The sequence below is a fragment of the Eleutherodactylus coqui genome, chromosome 4 (assembly GCF_035609145.1).
Source record: "Eleutherodactylus coqui strain aEleCoq1 chromosome 4, aEleCoq1.hap1, whole genome shotgun sequence".
Lineage (NCBI taxonomy): Eukaryota > Metazoa > Chordata > Amphibia > Anura > Eleutherodactylidae > Eleutherodactylus > Eleutherodactylus coqui.
This window is the reverse complement of record NC_089840.1, coordinates 225,657,019-225,674,847: the sequence shown is the minus strand read 5'-3', so window position 1 is coordinate 225,674,847 and position 17,829 is coordinate 225,657,019. Positions and strand designations below refer to the sequence as shown.

The following is a 17,829-nucleotide window of genomic DNA, read 5'->3' as shown; positions in this document are numbered from 1 at the left end:
TGCTGCTGATCTGACAAGGGTGGTTTATTCCTTGAGGTGCTGGGGGGGGGGGGGGGGTAAGAAGCAGCCATGTTGGATATTTATGTCATTTATTTGTTTATTCTCATAGGCACTGGCGTAACTATAGGGGATGTGGTTGCACCCGGGTCCAGGAGCCTTAGGGGGCCCATAAGGCCTCTCTTCTCCATATAGGGAGCCCAGTACTATGAATAAAGCATTATAGTTGGGGGCCCTGTTACAGATTTTGCATTGGGGCCCCTAAGCTTCAAGTTACGCCTCTGGTCATAGGCATTACATTCTAGGGCTGTCTGACAGCTACTTTTCCTGTATGACCATTATCGAAGCATCCATGCTATTCTTAACCCAGTCTAGTTTACATTGAATGTAAGCAATGAACAAACCATTCCAAGTTATTCTCCAAAATGTTGAAACCGTTTGTCTCTTTGTGCTCTTAGGATGACCAAACCCCACTGCACATAGCGGCTCGCCTGGGGAAAGCGGACATAGTTCAGCAGTTACTCAAGCAAGGGGCATGTCCAGATGCCTCCACAACATCGGGTTACACGCCACTGCACCTAGCTGCCCGGGAAGGGCATGATGATGTAGCATCTGTGCTGCTAGAACATGGGGCTACCTATGCAATAGTCACAAAGGTAAGTTAAAAGACTGGGAAGTCTCATCCTACGTGATAATCCAATGGTCAGCAACTTCCCACAGATTTGTGCTTGAAAAAGGAGCCTGTTTCTGCTCCGAAACACATTGCATATCTCTGTATTGCTTGCTTGTATGCTGGGACTTCCCACCACTGTGTATGGATTAAAGTTTCTAAGTATCCATCCTGGGAGGACGTGGATTTATGGCTCAGACATTTTGGGTTCCCAAGGAGGAGACTTTCCCCATCATGATCAAGGGGGATTTTCCTCCGCCCCAAGTAAGTCCTCTAACCCTCTTCTGGTCTTGACCACCATTGGAGCGCACACACTTAGTTCTAATAAATGGTCATAGCAATTTGAAAAGCAGGGACTCTACTGGGTGCCATCAGGACACAAAAGCATCCTCAGACTGTATAGGGGTATTGCTTAAAAAAAACAAAAAAAAACAACAAGTCTCTGGTCACTGTAATACAGCATGTAGTGAGTATACCTGGCCCACAGGTAACCAGTTGTGTTGTCCAATAGCTACCTATTAGCATATTTATGTATACACATTTTTCCACTCATCTGAATTAACCATTTTGCTGCTGGGGTTTTTGGACATTTTGCACCTCCATTAGCCAGGATGATTTTCATACTTTTGACTTGTACATATAAATCGTAAATGCGAAAAAAAAAAACCTCATACTAACCTCCTTATACATTATATTTTCTGAGCAGACATATGGCATGTTCTCCGACTGTCACTGAGCGCTTCATACTCAAGGCCACCTTCATCAAACTGTAATTTAACAAAATGCTTAGAAAATGATATTGGTGTCTAATAGTGCGGCCCAAGCAAAAGATTAAGGGCACAATATTCCCTAAAAATAGAAGTTTAACATGTTCAGAGTCCATATATACTCTTTAGGCCTGTGTCTGTATGTTCACATCTTGATAAAATCACCAGAACTAGAAAGATCAAAAAGTCTGGTATTAAGCTGGAATTTTTTTTAAACTAATAACCTATAAAATACAGAAATTACACACCTTGAAAAGTAAGTGCACCCCTAAATCCCATGTATTTCCTGAAAGCAGCCAACCTGCTGATAGCTGTCAGCTGACCCATCAAGACAACTACAATGTCCACCTTCATGTAACTTTGTGACAAGCAGGATTTTCTTTCAAAGCATTCAGTATTGTCAAAAAGCCATTTAAATCAATAGGGAAAAAAATGATCATTTTTTTCAGTTTTTCTTCTGTTTTTCTCTGCTAATCTGCTCAGAAAATTGAACAGAGAGACGGAAGGTCTGAATGGGGGCTAAATACTTGTGTGAAGGCCCCCTTTTGGCCCAATTACACAGGACAATTATCAAAAGTTGTTCAGTCATTCCAATTCTGCATGCTGAAAACTGAACAACTAGCCGTTCAGCGTAAACAGCAGTCGTTCACTTTTGAACAGCTGTCTGCTTACAGTGAATGGAGGTGGGCGGCTGCCTCCATGTAACAGTACAAGAGTGAGCATCACTGGAACAAGCTGCCCAGTATCGTTTGCCGACAGTTCGACCTTTGTAAATGGGCCATTATCAAAAATTACATGAAAATTCAAATTTGCAACTACTGTAAAATGCGTGCTCAAACAGATGCCCTATGCAAGCAAAGTGTACTCTGCAAAATTCTTGTAACATGTGAGAAGTTCATGCCTGCCTCGTACGTCTACGTTCACAGATGCGTGTGATACAGAAACACAAAACCGCAGGAATGCATCAGCCAAATTTTGCATTCAAATTAAATTGGGCATTCTGTTCATAATTTTCCATTCCTCTATACAAACTGTAACCGTGTAAATCCCTGAACATAATGTAATGTGTTAACAAATGGGAGTACAATGAGTGTGTTTTTTGCTCCCATGTTATAGCACCCAAATGTCCTGCAGTTCATCAGAGTTAGAGCACCATAACTCCGATTCTGATGAACTGTAGGAGATTTGGGTGTTGTGTAATGCAAGTACGACTTGTATAACACTCTTCTGCATCCGGCGAAATGTTGAATTTTTTGTTGAGATTGTTAAATACAATCCTTTATGGCATTGGTCAGTGGGTGAAAATGTCTTTTCTGACTGATAGAAATCATTTCCATCTGTCTGAAATGTATTAAACCTTCTCTTTGGTAATATTTGTTACCGCTATGTACTGCAATGTGTAACTGGTATTGCTAGAAAAGCAGTCAGAATATTTTATATCAGATTTTATAGCAGCCTTTTTGACACCACAGTCCAGATGCTGGTAAATGGAGTTAAAAAAGCTTAAAATCGATGTTCTAGCCGCAACACAACCTGAGCAAGGACAGTTAGTAGCAAGAACATTTCTCATACATTTTTGGCTGCTGAAGTGCCTCCTTGCAAGGATGTAGGACATACGTGGTTAGCAAGGGAAAGGTCACCAATCAGATATTCATTTTGTTCAAATCACAAAAATGATTTCCAATCGGAAACTTTATCTGACCCCCTGCTCCTAACTTCCTATTGTTAGGAGGAACGAGAGCAAGAATCATTGGAGGCCATTGGCATTCATTGAAAACAATAAATCAAGGATTTCCATTAATTCAAAACCATCTTTATATATCAGTTCCTTATACTTGGTGGTATTATGGCTGATGTTTACCTCATACACAGTTCGGGAGATTTTGAGTTTTTTTTCACCATTAGTATAATGTTCCTGTTATATTGGTATGAATGTATCTGAGTATTAAGTTAATAAGCCAGTGTTAGGATTCCAGTGGTTCATGTTGTTTCATATGGTAGATGATTGCCTGGAGAATTAAACTGTCTGCAACTCATTAATTTGGAAGGTACTGTAAATAAATTATGGAAAAGTAAATGGAGCAAAGAGCGACACATTGAAGCAAAGAAGCAAAACCTGTTTGATCACTAGTAAAATTTTTATTTACAGAAAGGATTTACTCCTCTACATGTTGCTGCAAAATATGGGAAGATTGAAGTAGCCAAGCTGCTTTTGGAGAAAAATGCCTCCCCAGATGCAGCTGGAAAAGTAAGTATAATGCGAACCACAATTTGGGGGGCTCAATGGCCCCTTAGGGTTAAATTGTAACCAATCCCACCACAGCTTTTGCCATAAGCTGAAACCCACAGTTGGGTCCCCTTTAAAAAGTAACTTTTATTGATATGTAATAAAATATATTAGAGTAGCAATGAATGAAAAAGAGTCTCAATGTAGTGTGAGTGAATGTAATACATTAGACAAAACCAGTCTAAGAGAAATAATATCCTGCCTTGCTGATTCTGCACAAGTATCAGGATCACGACTAACACTTGTGTAACGACTGTGGATGTGGAACCACTGTATCAACCTACCGAGTAGGTGATGATCCAATCCAGCACGGCTGACAGCCAACCCCAGCGTGGGAGGTAAGATACCAGATGCACAAACCCTGTATACAGATGGAACCTAGGGAAAGTATCTTGCCCTGAGCTGACAACAAGGAGAGGGAAACCCCTGCCTATAAGCTGAGCTGGCGTCCTGATAAGGACGGGCCTGCGGTCTTCCTCTAGGTGCTGACTGACCCTGACAGGACAGAACACCTATATGACAAAAGACCAAACAATACCGGGGAGTACAGAAACAAAGGAGGAACAAGCTGACAAGGATAAACAGAGAAGCAGACTCACAAGGAATACAGAAAGCAGGATACATGAATGGAGGAACAATAAAACACAGAACGCGAGTAGATAGCAGGATAGCAAGGTAACTGCCGGAGCAGCAGCTAAACATGGAGTTATGGAAACAAATCTCACAACAACACTGCAGCACTGTCTGAAAGGCCCAGGGCAGCTATATAGGGTGGTGATTAGAAAAAGTGCATCAGCTGAACAGGAGACCCGGAAGCAATTAACCCTAAGAGTGCTGGAAGAGAATAAATATAAGCTCAGGGATCAGGGACAGGAGGACAACACCCACATCTGCCAGACACAGAAGCAGAGTATTGTGTCTGAACAGTGCACCTTACAACTTGTTGCAAATGGTGCACGCTACCATGAAGCAGTACACTGCTATGTGCTAAAGTTATGGCAAGTGATTGGATCCCTGCATGAACTGCCAGCGTGTGTGTTAAATGCTGCCAGATAGACTGAGTCGGAAATAAGACTACATGATGCTCCATGCTAAAAGACCAGCTCCCCCAACATGTTTAACCAGAACTCCTATCTCCCTGATGACGCCAGAGGTTATCATTCCTGTGTGAAAGCTTATTATCACTGGGACAACTATCAGATGCTTAAGTGCCCAACAATCGTTCCGTGTAAGAGGACCCTTTATGGGGTTGGACTTGGACGTCTGCAATACTAAGAAAATCAAAGCAAATGCCAGAGTATGCTTTCTTGGGCTTGATGGAATAACACATACATTCTACTGTCATCATTTGTATCCTTAGCGAAGACTGATGGACTGTGAGTTCCCCAAAAAGTGAGAGATCACACAACGGGAAATCTGCCCTATAGTCAATTTCAAACCGACTTCCAATGAACCTCATGACTGTGATCATGGCTGATTACATCTGGTGCTTCGGTGAACTTGCCCAACTCTAATTGCAACTGCTTGCTGACTGAAGTTCCAGAAAGCAAGGGTACTTTTACACAGAGCAGTTTGCTTTGGTAGACAAGCTCCAATTATTGAGATTGGCACTTTTTTTTTCTGGGTCTTTACACAAGCAGATTCAGACTTTAGTAGAGGATGAGTAACAACCAGCAAGTATTTTTATGTTTGCATTAGAGATATGATTAGCCGACATACAAATGTTTGCTCGCTCGTTAGCTAATTGCTTGTATTACACAGCCCAACAATCGGGCAAACGAATGTTCAGGTGAATGTTCTTGCCCAGTTATCAGGCTGTAGAGTTAGGCCTCATGTCCACGGGGAAAATCAGGCCCGCTACGGATTCTCCATGGAGAATCTGCAGCGGGTCCCTCCTGCCCTGCGGACATGAGGCATTAAATTAAGAATAAACTCACCTGCTGCGGACCGTGCAGGTCTTCCCCTTTTTAAAAAATTCTGGAGCATGAAAAAAAATGGACATGCTCCATTTTCGTGCGGGTCTCCCGCGTGGACGGCTCCCGCAGGCTTCTATTGAGGCCTATTGAAGCCGTCCGGATCCGCAGGAGACCCGCGCCTGAATTAAACTCACCTGCTTCGGGCGATGCAGATCTTCCTTCCTTCGCGGCAGGATCTTCTTTCTTCGGCCCGGCGGATGTGCCCGGAGCATGCGCGCGGCACGCAGCCGGATCTTCTTTCTTCGGCCCGGCGAATGTGCGCACATGCTCCGGGCACATCCGCCAAGCCGAAGAAAGAAGATCCTGCCGCGAAGGAAGGAAGATCTGCATTGCCCGAAGCAGGTGAGTTTAATTCAGGCGCGGGTCTCCTGCGGATCCGGACGGCTTCCATAGACTTCAATAGAAGCCTGCGGGAGCCGTCCCCACGGGAGACCAGCACCTAAATGGAGCATGTCCATTTTTTTTCATGCTCCAGAATTTTTTTAATTCACTTTTATTGACCATCCACAAGTATTTATCTACCCGCGGGTGGTCAATGCATTTCTATGGGGAGCGGATCCGCGTGCGGGTGATCCGCTGCGGATTTTAATTCTTCTCTTCCCCGTGGACATGAGGCCTTACTCTCAGGAGTGGATTATATATAGATGGCAAGTATATAAAAATATATTTCTATTAAACCCACTCCTAGTTTTGGTTTCGTAAATGGCATCAAAACAGTACAACTTTTACATACTTATTACCGAATTTTGGTTGGCGAATGCACACCAGAATTCTGCAACAAAATATATTACATTGTTGTTGCTTCGGCCTTTAAGGCCTTGTTCATGTGATTTATTAAAACTCCACATTGGAAAAAATCCAATGTGGATTTCAATGGAAATGAAAAATGCATTTTCACTTGTAGGTGTCCTGTTCAATTGGCGTCAAGAAATGACCATTAAATAGTAATGACACGGATACAAGCGCGGTGTTCAGTATGGAGTCCGCACAAAAAAAACAACCTGTTATGAAAGAGGCCTAACAAACCTAATTTACTCACAGTACAGAAAAAATCTGCTATGAAGGCTTGGCATTCTGTAGGTTTTTAGATCTATCTGTTGTTGAAACGCCACACAGATTTTCACTGTGGATTTAATTCATTGCAATCCATGCAGAGGGTGAAATCCACTGCTAAACTTCACATCAAAAGAATGAAATCGGCATAGAATACATGTGGATTTTGGTAGTAACACAGAAGTGCTCTAACTTTGATATGTTTCAACTTTCACTGAACTGTTATAAAAAAGATACACAGTGAAACCTCTCTAAAAGACCACCTCTCTTAGAAGATTAGATTGGATTACCTGTGAGAGATTTTCAGTTCCATCATATACATGTATGTGACCGTCTTCTTTGAGAAGACCACCCCCATGCAATTGTAGGTGATTGTCTCAAAGAGGTTTCACCGTATTCCTATAGAATAGACACAAAGACATGTAAAATGCAAGAATGCAGAAGTCCTGCATGTTGGTATAGTCTGGCACTTAGGACAACTAAAGGACTAATTCGACACTGTCGTCTGCTCTCAACTTTCTTCCTGGAGGGACACCTTAGGCCTTTTTGCATTGCAATCCTTGCGGCGATAATCCGGCCGTGGGGAACGCAGTGCATGCTTTTCATAGCGTTGCTATGGAAAGCGCTTCCCCCCTTTTCATGAGCGCAGAATCAAATCTGTCAAATCTGGAGATCCGTCAGCTGGCTCCTGCTACCCAGTGGTGGAGATCCGCCGCGGGATATTGCAACGCCTGTGGACAGACAGCCTTAAGGTGCTTTTACATGGAACGATTCTTGATTCAGCAGGAATCTGAAGGATTATCGTTCAGTGTAAATGCATGCCCCGACTGAACGACAAACAAAAAGTTGTTCACTTCTTCTACATCGGTCAGTTTCTGCATGCATGAAACTGAAATATGGACCATTCTGTGTAAACAGGCAGTCATTCACTTATGACAGTCTGCTAGCGGTGAGTGGAGGTGGGTGGTCCGATACGATTCCAGTCCCCTCCGCCTTCATTCAGTAAGCGATGCTCATTTCTGTGTAAAAGTACAGAAACGATTATTGCTGGGATGATTGTCGGGCATTTGTTGCCTGACAGATAGTCCCATGTTAAAGCACTCTAAGGCCTCCCTCACAGAGGTGTTTTTGTACAGCATTTAGCGCTGCCTTTCCATTGAAATGAATGAACGCTCTCATTCATTTCAATGGAACTGCTCACACAAGCGTCAAAACAGCAATGCATGTTCCTTCTTTGGCCATTTTCAGCTCTGCATCGCCCATTGAAATAAATGGGCAGCAGTTTAAGCAAGGCACAACTCGGTGACGCGTTGTTGGCAGCATTAACCGCACACCGATTTTTGAAGGGGGGGGGGGCTTGAAATATAAGTCCTACCCCGAAAATAAGCTCTAGCTACACTAGATTAAAAAAAAACAAAAAAAACAATGCTCACCCAGCAGGTGTCGTCGGGTCCCTCCCGCTGGTCTCCAGCACCGCTCCAGGCTTTCCCTGCACTGACAGATCATCTATTGCTGCTAGTGAGGTTTGAGAACCCCACCTCCAGCAAGTGATTGACTGACTCAGCCAATCAGATGTTGCCGGCTCTGATTGGCTGAAACCAGCACCGAGAACTAGTCACAGCAATCTCTTGCTAGAGCTGTTTCTGCAAACACCTGGGTGAGGGAGGCCTTACTATGTTTCTGTAATGTACTGTAACTAAAGTTTACCACTTCCTCTAAACTAACTTGCACAATGTCACTATGATAAGATTATTATAAGGACTTCTAAATAATGTTGTTGCTATCTACTAACATACATTCCATTTACCTCCAAATGGGTAAAATAAAAATTAGACTTGCCCCTAATTACCTTACTGACACACTGTGTGATCTTTGTTTTTCTGCATCCCTTCAGAGCGGTTTAACTCCACTGCATGTTGCGGCACATTATGATAACCAGAAAGTGGCGTTGTTACTTTTGGATAAAGGTGCATCACCTCACGGAGCTGCAAAGGTAAACCATTGTAGATCGTATATGTATGATAGAGGGTAATTTCCCTGTGAAGGTCATCAGATTGGCTCATGTTTGACTATTTGCCAATTTTAGTTGCAGGCAGTTCTTGGGCGAGCTGTGCTGCTGATCCACCAAAATGACAATGACTATATACCACGTAACATTATGTCTCAGCCTTCTACTAAATATTACACCTGGCCATTTTGATAGGTTTGCATGTATTTTTGAGTTCAATGAAGCTACAGTACCTACAGCAAATTCAGTTGTCTACTATGTTTAGTCCAGACCAGCGCACTAAAGCAAGCTGGTATTATACTTAGTAGGTTAGGCTGGTTTCACGTCTGTGTCGGAAGCTCCAGCTGGAAATACCAGAAGAAAAGCACTGCATGCAGCACCTTTTCTTCCATCGAAAAGATTGGCAGAAAGTCGGCAGACCCCATCAGGGGCGTAACTATAGAGGGTGCAGGGGATGCGGTCGCACCCGGGCCCAGGAACTTTAGGGGGCCCATAAGGCCTCTCTTCTCCATATAGGGAGCCCAATACTATTAATAAAACATTATAATTAGGGGCCCTGCTACACATTTTGCATTGGGGCCCAGGAGCTTTAAGTTACGCCTCTGGACCCCATTATTGTCAATGGGGACTTTCTGGCACCGTTCAGTTCCATTTTACAAAGTAACCGTACGGCCACAGGGATTCCCCTTTCAAGGGAGCTGGAAAGTGGAATCCATGCTGCAGATGTGAAACCACCCTAACCATGATAAGCTTACAAACATTGTTTGATATCAGACAAAAAATGCTTATAAAACTATTTTTTCTCCAAGAGATAGGCTTGTCTTGTTCATTGGCTATGTCTAGTCTTGCATTTCAGCCCCATTCAGATGAATAGCATTGAGCTGCAATACTACACACGGCCCATATAAAAGAGTGGTGCTAGTTCTGTAATCAAAGAAGATCCCTTTTCTAAGCTCATTAAAGGAAATGTATTTGGCATACTTCTCCTGAAGGTTATTGATATAACTTTTGTAGATGGACTTTACGGGGGTTGTCGAGGGTTAGAAAAATAGTGTTGCTTTTTTGTAGAACCAGCGCCACACCTGTCCACAGGTTCTTTGTGTTATTGCAGCACTGCTAATTCACTTCAATAGAGCTGAACTGCAATGCCAGATACAACCAATGGACAGGTGCGGCGCTGCTGTTGCAAGAAAGCGGCCATGTTTTTCTAATCTTCGACGACCATATAGTAAGTGGTGACTAACGAAACAGGAATTCATTGGGCATTAATAAAATATGGTCTGTGGGTTGAGGGATGCAAATCTGATATCTGCTCAAGGGGAGAGGGTGCCCACACTGACCTTTAAGTGAAAGGAGTAAATAGACAGCAAGATAACAAAGTGTTATATATAGACTGCAGATTTGTATTAGGAGCAGACAGAAGGTTGCAGAGACTGATTATATTTTTCTGTATGTCATTTGCTTTAGACATCATTACATTTTATACACATTTCACCACTAATGTTGAAGGGAAATCTCTGGAATCAGGAAAAAGGATCTGCTTTATTTCCAAAAATAGCACATTCTTGTCCGTCGGGTGTGTCTGGTATCACATCTCATGGCCATTTAGGTGAATAGGGCTGAACTGCAAGACCAGATAGAGTCCACTGCCAAGAGTAGTGCGGTTTTTGGAAGATCCTATTCACTAATCTTCAAGAACCCCTATTAAAAAAAATAATCGCCTGTAAATATTAAGGCTTATTCATATGAATGTTTTTATGTCCGTGGGGTGTCCTAGTCTACAACAAGCACAATACTGTCTGCACACTGAGCCTAAGCTGTTAATTTGTTTCATTCACATAAAGGTTTTTCTGCATGGACTTACACAGAGTTGGACGCTGTAAAAATGTCCATCCGGCCCAGCCTGTGTCCACCCCCCTTGTTGATCCAGAAGAAGGCAAAAAAAAACATGAGGCAGAGGCCAATTAGCCCATTTTGGGGGGAAAAATTCCTTCCCGACTCCATAATGGCAGTCAGAATAATCCCTGGATCAACATTTGAAAAGTTCCTACCTGACTCCTAGGCCAGCATTCAGAAGATCCCCGGATCAACACTCTTCAGAAAAAGTCCGGCGGTCGGAAGATCCCCAGATCAACAACTCATCTAGTTATTTAATGTCCATATCCTGTAATATCGTAGTGTTCTAAAAAGATGTCTAGTCCCTTCTTAAACTCAATTTTGCCATCACCATGTCCTCAGTTCCACAGTCTCACTGCCCTTACAGTAAAGAATCCCCATTTATATGTTGGTAGTGAAACCTTCTTTCCTCTAAACGTAGAGGATGCCCTCTTGTTACAGTCACAGTCCTGGGATTTATATAACTACTGTATGTTTTCTGGATGTAATACAGCATTTTTTCTCACATACGTGTGAAGCCACCCTTAGTCATGGGTGTTTCTATGAAGGGTGGAGGGCAAAAAATATGGCTACCATTACAGCTCCCACAAGCAGTTGGAGCGGCAGCCATATTTGCTGTCACACTGCTTAAAGGGGTTGTCCAGGGGGTAACATTTTTAGCATGAGCCTAGTGATTGATTGTAAAATAATTCCATTCACTCTCTTCCAATCATTGACCTCAGCGGTATCAATGCTGAGGCCAGGGATTACCCGCAGCTGTAAAGTGAATGGAGTCCGGCGCCAGAGTGGTGGAGGTGCCGAAACAAGTTAATACAGTAGTCCTGTTTATTATTGTACAAGCAGTCTTTTGGCTTATGCTAAACATTGTATTCTCGCTTGCTACCACTTTAAGGTCTTACTCACACTTTAGCTTATAGCCTTCATGGCTCTGACATGAATGGATGTCACACCAGTAACATGAATAGCGCCTAAACTTTGTTTCTTTGTTTGTTTCCTCCTAGAATGGTTACACACCTCTGCACATTGCTGCAAAGAAAAACCAGATGGACATAGCTACCACGCTACTGGAATATGGTGCCGATGCCAATGCAGTGACCAAGCAAGGAATAGCCCCTGTCCATCTAGCTTCTCAGGAAGGCCACATGGATATGGTGTCTCTGCTTCTCACCAGAAATGCTAATGTCAATGTTAGCAACAAGGTATTAAAAATGCCACAGAAATACTCATCAATATGGGATGGGCCGTATTTATGTAGTGTCATTATTTTCTCACATGCTATAAAAGTAGGCTTTAGGCGTATCAGAGGTTACAAAGTGACCAGAAGATCTGGTTTGATTTCTTTCTTCAGACCAAAGGCAAATATTGTCCTGCACCGTAGGGAACAATTGTCACATTCAAAGCATGACATAAAGTTGAGCTCAGAAAAGCAGAGCTATAAATATAAAAAAACTCAATGCTTTGGGAGTGTCAGGTATGAGTCTTCAAATTTTGGCTGGTTAAGGATGACCTTGTATGTCCAAAGGTTACGTAAAAGTTCCCTTTTGGTGCAAGTATGCCATCTCCAGATCTTGAAAACTATGGAGCCTGCATGGTAGGTGGCAAGACCCACAGCATAGACCACAGTATATTAATGCACTGTCCTGTAATAGCTACAAGAGAACAGATATATGGTAGAAGGGGCAGATCATGACAGCACTGGCATAAGTATGGGGGGTGCAGGGGATGCGGGGACCCATAAGGCCTCTCATATAGGAAGCCCAGTACTATGAATAAAGCATTATAGTTGGGGGCCCTGTTACAGGTTTTGCATTGGGGCCCAGGAGCTTCAAGACTGAAGTCATCGTTCTAACTTCTTAGATAACACACTTATTAAAGGGAAACTGCCTTCAGGATTTTCCATCTCAAGCTGCCAACACACTGCTTATAATCACGTATTCACATCACAGACATGCCTTTGTATAAAATAGAAACTGCATCGTGAGGCTAAAAACTTACTTTATAATTTGGTGCCCTCTGTGTAAATGACCAGTTTCAAGTCATGAGGGTGGGCCGCTAGAACTCCGAGTCACCACGTCATATCTTTCTACTCACCATCTCCGTCAAATGCCCACTTCTCCCCGGTTGCTGACGTCAGCGCAAGTCTGTCAAACCAGTTCCAGGCGGAATGTGCAGTGAAGTTGGGATATAACCCCCTTGACTCAATTCGCATGTGCATTTGCACTAGGGACCAGAGGCCACATAGCGCAAATGCAGGATTTCACCATAACTTGCACTGATGTTAGTGGCTAAGGAGAGGCGAGCATTCAGGGTGTGCAGAAAGATGACTCAGAGCTCCAGTGGCCCATCTATGTGACCCGAAATGGGGCATTTACATAGAGGGCACTAAATTATAAAAACAAGTTTTTAGTTTCACAATCCAATTTCTATTTCATACAAAGACATGACTGTGATGAGTAGAAAGTGATTATAAGTAGTGTGTTGGCGGATTGAGATGTCAAATTCCGATGACAGGTTCCCTTTATGCTGCATATATATGTCCAGACATTCCATAGAAGTAGCTAGGTGTTCCAGAAGTCGAGGCAAATATTCAGACTGCTGCCTTAGCCCTGTAAATAAACACCCTGGGCATGTATGACAACCCCCATGGTACTGTAATGGCTGTCAGCTAGCATCAGTTAACTATGGGGTAGAACATAGTAGCTCGAAAACAGTTGAAAAAAAAGGTGCCCATACACCATCAATAGCTGTTGGCTGAACAAACCACTGTTTCTCCCAGTTCCCCCATGCTTGTTATTGCTTAGGTTGGCCGACGGTCCATGTGTTTTCAATAGGGAAAGCTTTGACAATTGCTCTATATATCTATATATTACCATTGGACTTTGCTATCACGAAATATCCAGGTTATGGCAGCCACTGCAATGGCTCCTAAGAAAGTTTAATCACAAGTTTACGGGTTACAAAAAGTTCATAAATATTCAATGAATAGGAAAAATCATCTGTTTTCTTACTAAATACTACTATTTTCCATACTCTTTAGAGTGGACTGACACCTCAACACTTGGCAGCTCAGGAGGATCGAGTCAGCGTTGCCCAAGTCCTCTCCAACAATGGAGCAATCACCGACTCCACAACGAAGGTATCATGATTTGGGTTCTTCCTATTCTAAAAGGATTATGTCAGCCCAATATTTGGGCATTGATTATGAGAAATGTCTTTGGGGACATTTCAATAAAATTATTCATATTAAGACTTTCATGAATATGCTACTCAGATTTGGTTGTCAAGGAAACTGGGCAATAGCTTTTACGTGAAGGAAATGTATGGTGACTGTGTTTCCTGGAAAGTGGACTCCTTTAGCTGTTTTCTGAATATACTCATGTAGGTAGGACAAATATGAGCAAAACATTCATGGAAAATGCTAAATATTCCAATGAGTGATATCTGATACCATTGTTTCCACTGCTGTACTGCCATGCAGCCTCAGCTTACCTAGAGGCGCAGCTCCAAAAGTTTGGACCCAGATACAAGAAGAGCTTTCGTAATATATGGTGTGACAGATTTCCATTAGCACAGTTATGTAACTGACAATCAGCACGAAACGTCCCCCAAAATTCTCTGTTATTACCCAATGAAAACTGGGTCTGATTGCAAGTAGACAACCGATATTATAATGGCTTGGTTCTTGGCCTTTGGACCACTGAATTCTTGACTGAGCTCAACACAATTGGCTAACTTCTTCTAGCTGAATTGTAAAGTGTCGGTAAGGTCTTGTAAGTAAGAATAGAACAAGTTAAGGGTATTGGATTAGTGGAGAGGAATCGTTGATCATCTTGCCATATTTGCAGTCGGGAAGGAATTTCCTCTAAGATGAGGACAATTATCTTCTACTTCATTGGTGTTTTTGGCTTCTTCTGGATCAACATTCCAGGACAATAAGGTGTAGCTAAGTGCACTTATGTCTTTTTTTAACCCTTCAAATTATGGTATTCTGGGTCAGATTTAATTATTGGTTTCACCAGCTTTCTGGTGTGGAAAAGTCACTCATTTTGGTGCCCGGCATCTTGTATACTAAAATGTACAACATTTTGTCGACATCGTTTGCATTTTTTTAAAAAGTTGGTGTCACTTAGTGTTAGATCTGATGTCCATGGGGAAATTAAGAATTAAAATCCGGAGCGTTTTTCCTGCACGCGGATCCGTAGTTAAATACCCGCGGATGTCAATTTTCCCTGCAGGCGTGGGTCCCGCGTGTAGGAAAAAATCCGGACATGCTCCATTTTAGTGCGGGTCTCCCGCGGGGACGGCTCCTGCAGGCTTCTATTGAAGCCTATGGAAGCCGTCCGGATCCGCAGGAGACCCGTACTAGAATTAAAACTCACCTGCTTCGGACGATGCGGTTCTTCCCTTCTTCGCGGCCGGATCTTCTTTCTTTGGCCCGGCAGATGTGCCCGGCGCATGCGCGCGGCATGCTGCCGTCATGCCTGGCACATCCATCGTGCCGAAGAAAGAAGATCCGGCTGCGAAGAAGGGAAGACCTGCACCGTCCGCAGCAGGCGAGTTTATTCTTATTTTAATGCCTCATGTCCGCGGGGCAGGAGGGACCCGCTATGGATTCTACGTGGAGAATCCGTAGCGGGCCTGATTTTCCCCGTGGACATGAGGCCTTAGGGGGAATGGCCACTCACAGCCTGTCACATTTACTATAATCAACACCAGAAACTGGTATAAATTATAGCTGAAATTAACGCCAGCTTGTAACCAGTGTGGAGTTCAGATTTGGCGTATGGAAGAGGTTTGTTCCACTTGGTTCGGTTCATGGGAGCACTATCTTTACATAGACCAGCATATGGAAGTGCAAGTGCAAGCTGAATTATAAGGACTGAGAACCAAGTTAGTTTGACTAGTGGAGAAATTCCCTGCGCTCTCTGGTACCTATTGTTTCTTTATGAATTACATAATGTAGTACTATTGATTCGAATGACTTGCTGAAGGCATGGAACGTTTTTGAGCACAGCAAGAGTTCACATGGTAAATAATTAAACAGTTCAATGCTGTATAATATTTTTCTTTTTTTGCTTCTTTTTATTTACCATTTTAATAACGAGCACAAAGAAAATTGTACAAAGTCGGGAGGGAATGGAAACGCCGTAGTGTTGTGTTGCTCAAAGGCATCTAACTGCATGTAGCAAAGTAAAAGAGCAAAACCAACAAGAAATGCTGCAAATTCAGAATGCCGATATGAATGAAGGTAGTAGTAATCGCCTGTCTTTTCTTTAATGATGTTCTACAGATGGGATACACTCCTTTGCATGTAGCCAGCCACTATGGGAACATTAAAATGGTGAACTTCCTGCTGCAGCATGGTGCCAAAGTGAATGCCAAAACCAAGGTGGGTGGTTGGTTTAATACTTGGAAAAGTAACATATACTTGGTGGATAATCAATCTTAATCTGTCCATATGGATACAGTAGCTGTTGGTCGACTGCTCGTGCAACTGACAGTATATCTCACCTGACACCCGTATACACATGGGTGCTGCATGTGTTCTGAATGTAAAGAGGGAGAAAGCCACTGCCAGACACCTCTGGCAATGACTTATCCCCAGAGAACAATAGGCTGGAGCAGTTAAAATCTCAGTTTCAAAAACAGTTTAAAAATTTTTGTTCAGACTGTATGCTGTGTTCTCCATGGTAGCTAGAGATAACATTTTATTCTCTCTGTAGCCCGTGCCAGAACAATGGAGCTGATTGCAGTGCTCAGACAACCTGCTGTGTTCTGCAAGCAGCTCTTGGAGGTTCATTTACACCCAAATAAAGCTGATAAAGTACTAATGGGTAATAGTGCCCATTAGTACTTTATGCAAAACTATCGCTAAAACTTGTAATCATTTGAAAGATTGTCTTTGCATGTAAATGGACCTTTACCAGAGATGTTGCTCCTATCTGTGACATCTGTAATACTCATACCACTAAAGTTCGTCTTATTATTAGTACATGAGCCCCTTTCTTCCATTCGTATTCCTCGGTTTCTTCAGAACCTAATTCATGCTGTTCTTTCCCCAGAACGGATATACTCCTTTGCATCAAGCAGCTCAGCAAGGACATACCCATATCATCAATGTACTGCTCCAGCACGGTGCCTCCCCCAATGAAGTCACTGTGGTAAGTCAATATTCAGAAAAACTGGGAATTTCTTTTACACTAAACATAAGTGGCATCTATATATTATATACAATACTGATTTGGGGTTTTCTTATTTTGCATGTTAAAATGAGTGAAACATTTAATATGCTTAAAGTGAATATCCACCCTTCAATATCATTCTGTTTTTTATATCTAAGTAGGTCCAAAATAATGCGCTGATTGATTGAATTCCTAATATATCTTAATAGTGGTCTCAACTGATACAGAGCTCCATATCCCTTGCATATATACATGATAAAATTCTGGCTACCTACAGTGACCACTAGGGGGAGCTTATTGCATGCTTTTTAATACATAAAAGAAGCACTGGGAAAACTTTTCATAGTTTCTTCCACGTGCAACTGATATAAAGTACATTGGAGGGCAGTTGATGTACTTACCGGCTGCTTTAGTCATGAAATACCCGCTCCAGTCTCCTAAACTCTGCTGTGACTAGCTGAATCCTACCGTGTCTGTTGTGTGGATCAAAAGTCATTTTCTCAATGCATTCCTATGAACGTTGCAATGGGAGTCTCAGAGGAGTCAATAGAGAAAGTGACTTTCGATTTGCTGTAGGATTCAATGCGACTTATCACATGGGAGTGTCATTTACCATGTGCCTAGCCACATGATCTCTGCCAGCCAATTAGCCAAGAGAGACAGGTCTATTAAAGGGGTATTCCGGGATTAGAAAAATGTGCCTGCTTTTTTCCAAAAAAGATTGCCACATGTGTCCATGGGTTGTGTGTGGTATTACAGCTCAGCCTTATTAACATCCATAGAGCAGAGCTGCAATACCAGACACAACTTATGGACAGGTGGCGCTCTTTTTGGTAAAAAGCAGCCCTTTTTGTAAGCCTAGACAACCTCTTTAACATACAACACATGCTAAGCAACAGAGCGGGAAATAAAAAAATGAGACCATGAAGACGGCGCATAGCAGAATGCATGAGATACACTGTCATGTGCAGTGCAAAATCGGTGCCATGCACG

General features: G+C 42.7%; 1 protein-coding gene across 6 annotated transcripts in view; it reads left to right on the top strand.

The window, feature by feature from the left end:
- Positions 1-17,829, top strand: part of ANK3 (ankyrin 3) — a 331,375-nt gene that overhangs the window by 179,213 nt on the left and 134,333 nt on the right. For all 6 annotated transcript variants that reach the window (XM_066600799.1, XM_066600801.1, XM_066600798.1 and 3 more), the window contains 7 exons: positions 456-653; positions 3,584-3,682; positions 8,645-8,743; positions 11,656-11,853; positions 13,692-13,790; positions 15,945-16,043; positions 16,717-16,815. In XM_066600799.1, the coding sequence (XP_066456896.1) occupies positions 456-653; positions 3,584-3,682; positions 8,645-8,743; positions 11,656-11,853; positions 13,692-13,790; positions 15,945-16,043; positions 16,717-16,815 (891 nt within the window). The remainder of the gene's footprint in view (positions 1-455; positions 654-3,583; positions 3,683-8,644; positions 8,744-11,655; positions 11,854-13,691; positions 13,791-15,944; positions 16,044-16,716; positions 16,816-17,829) is intronic.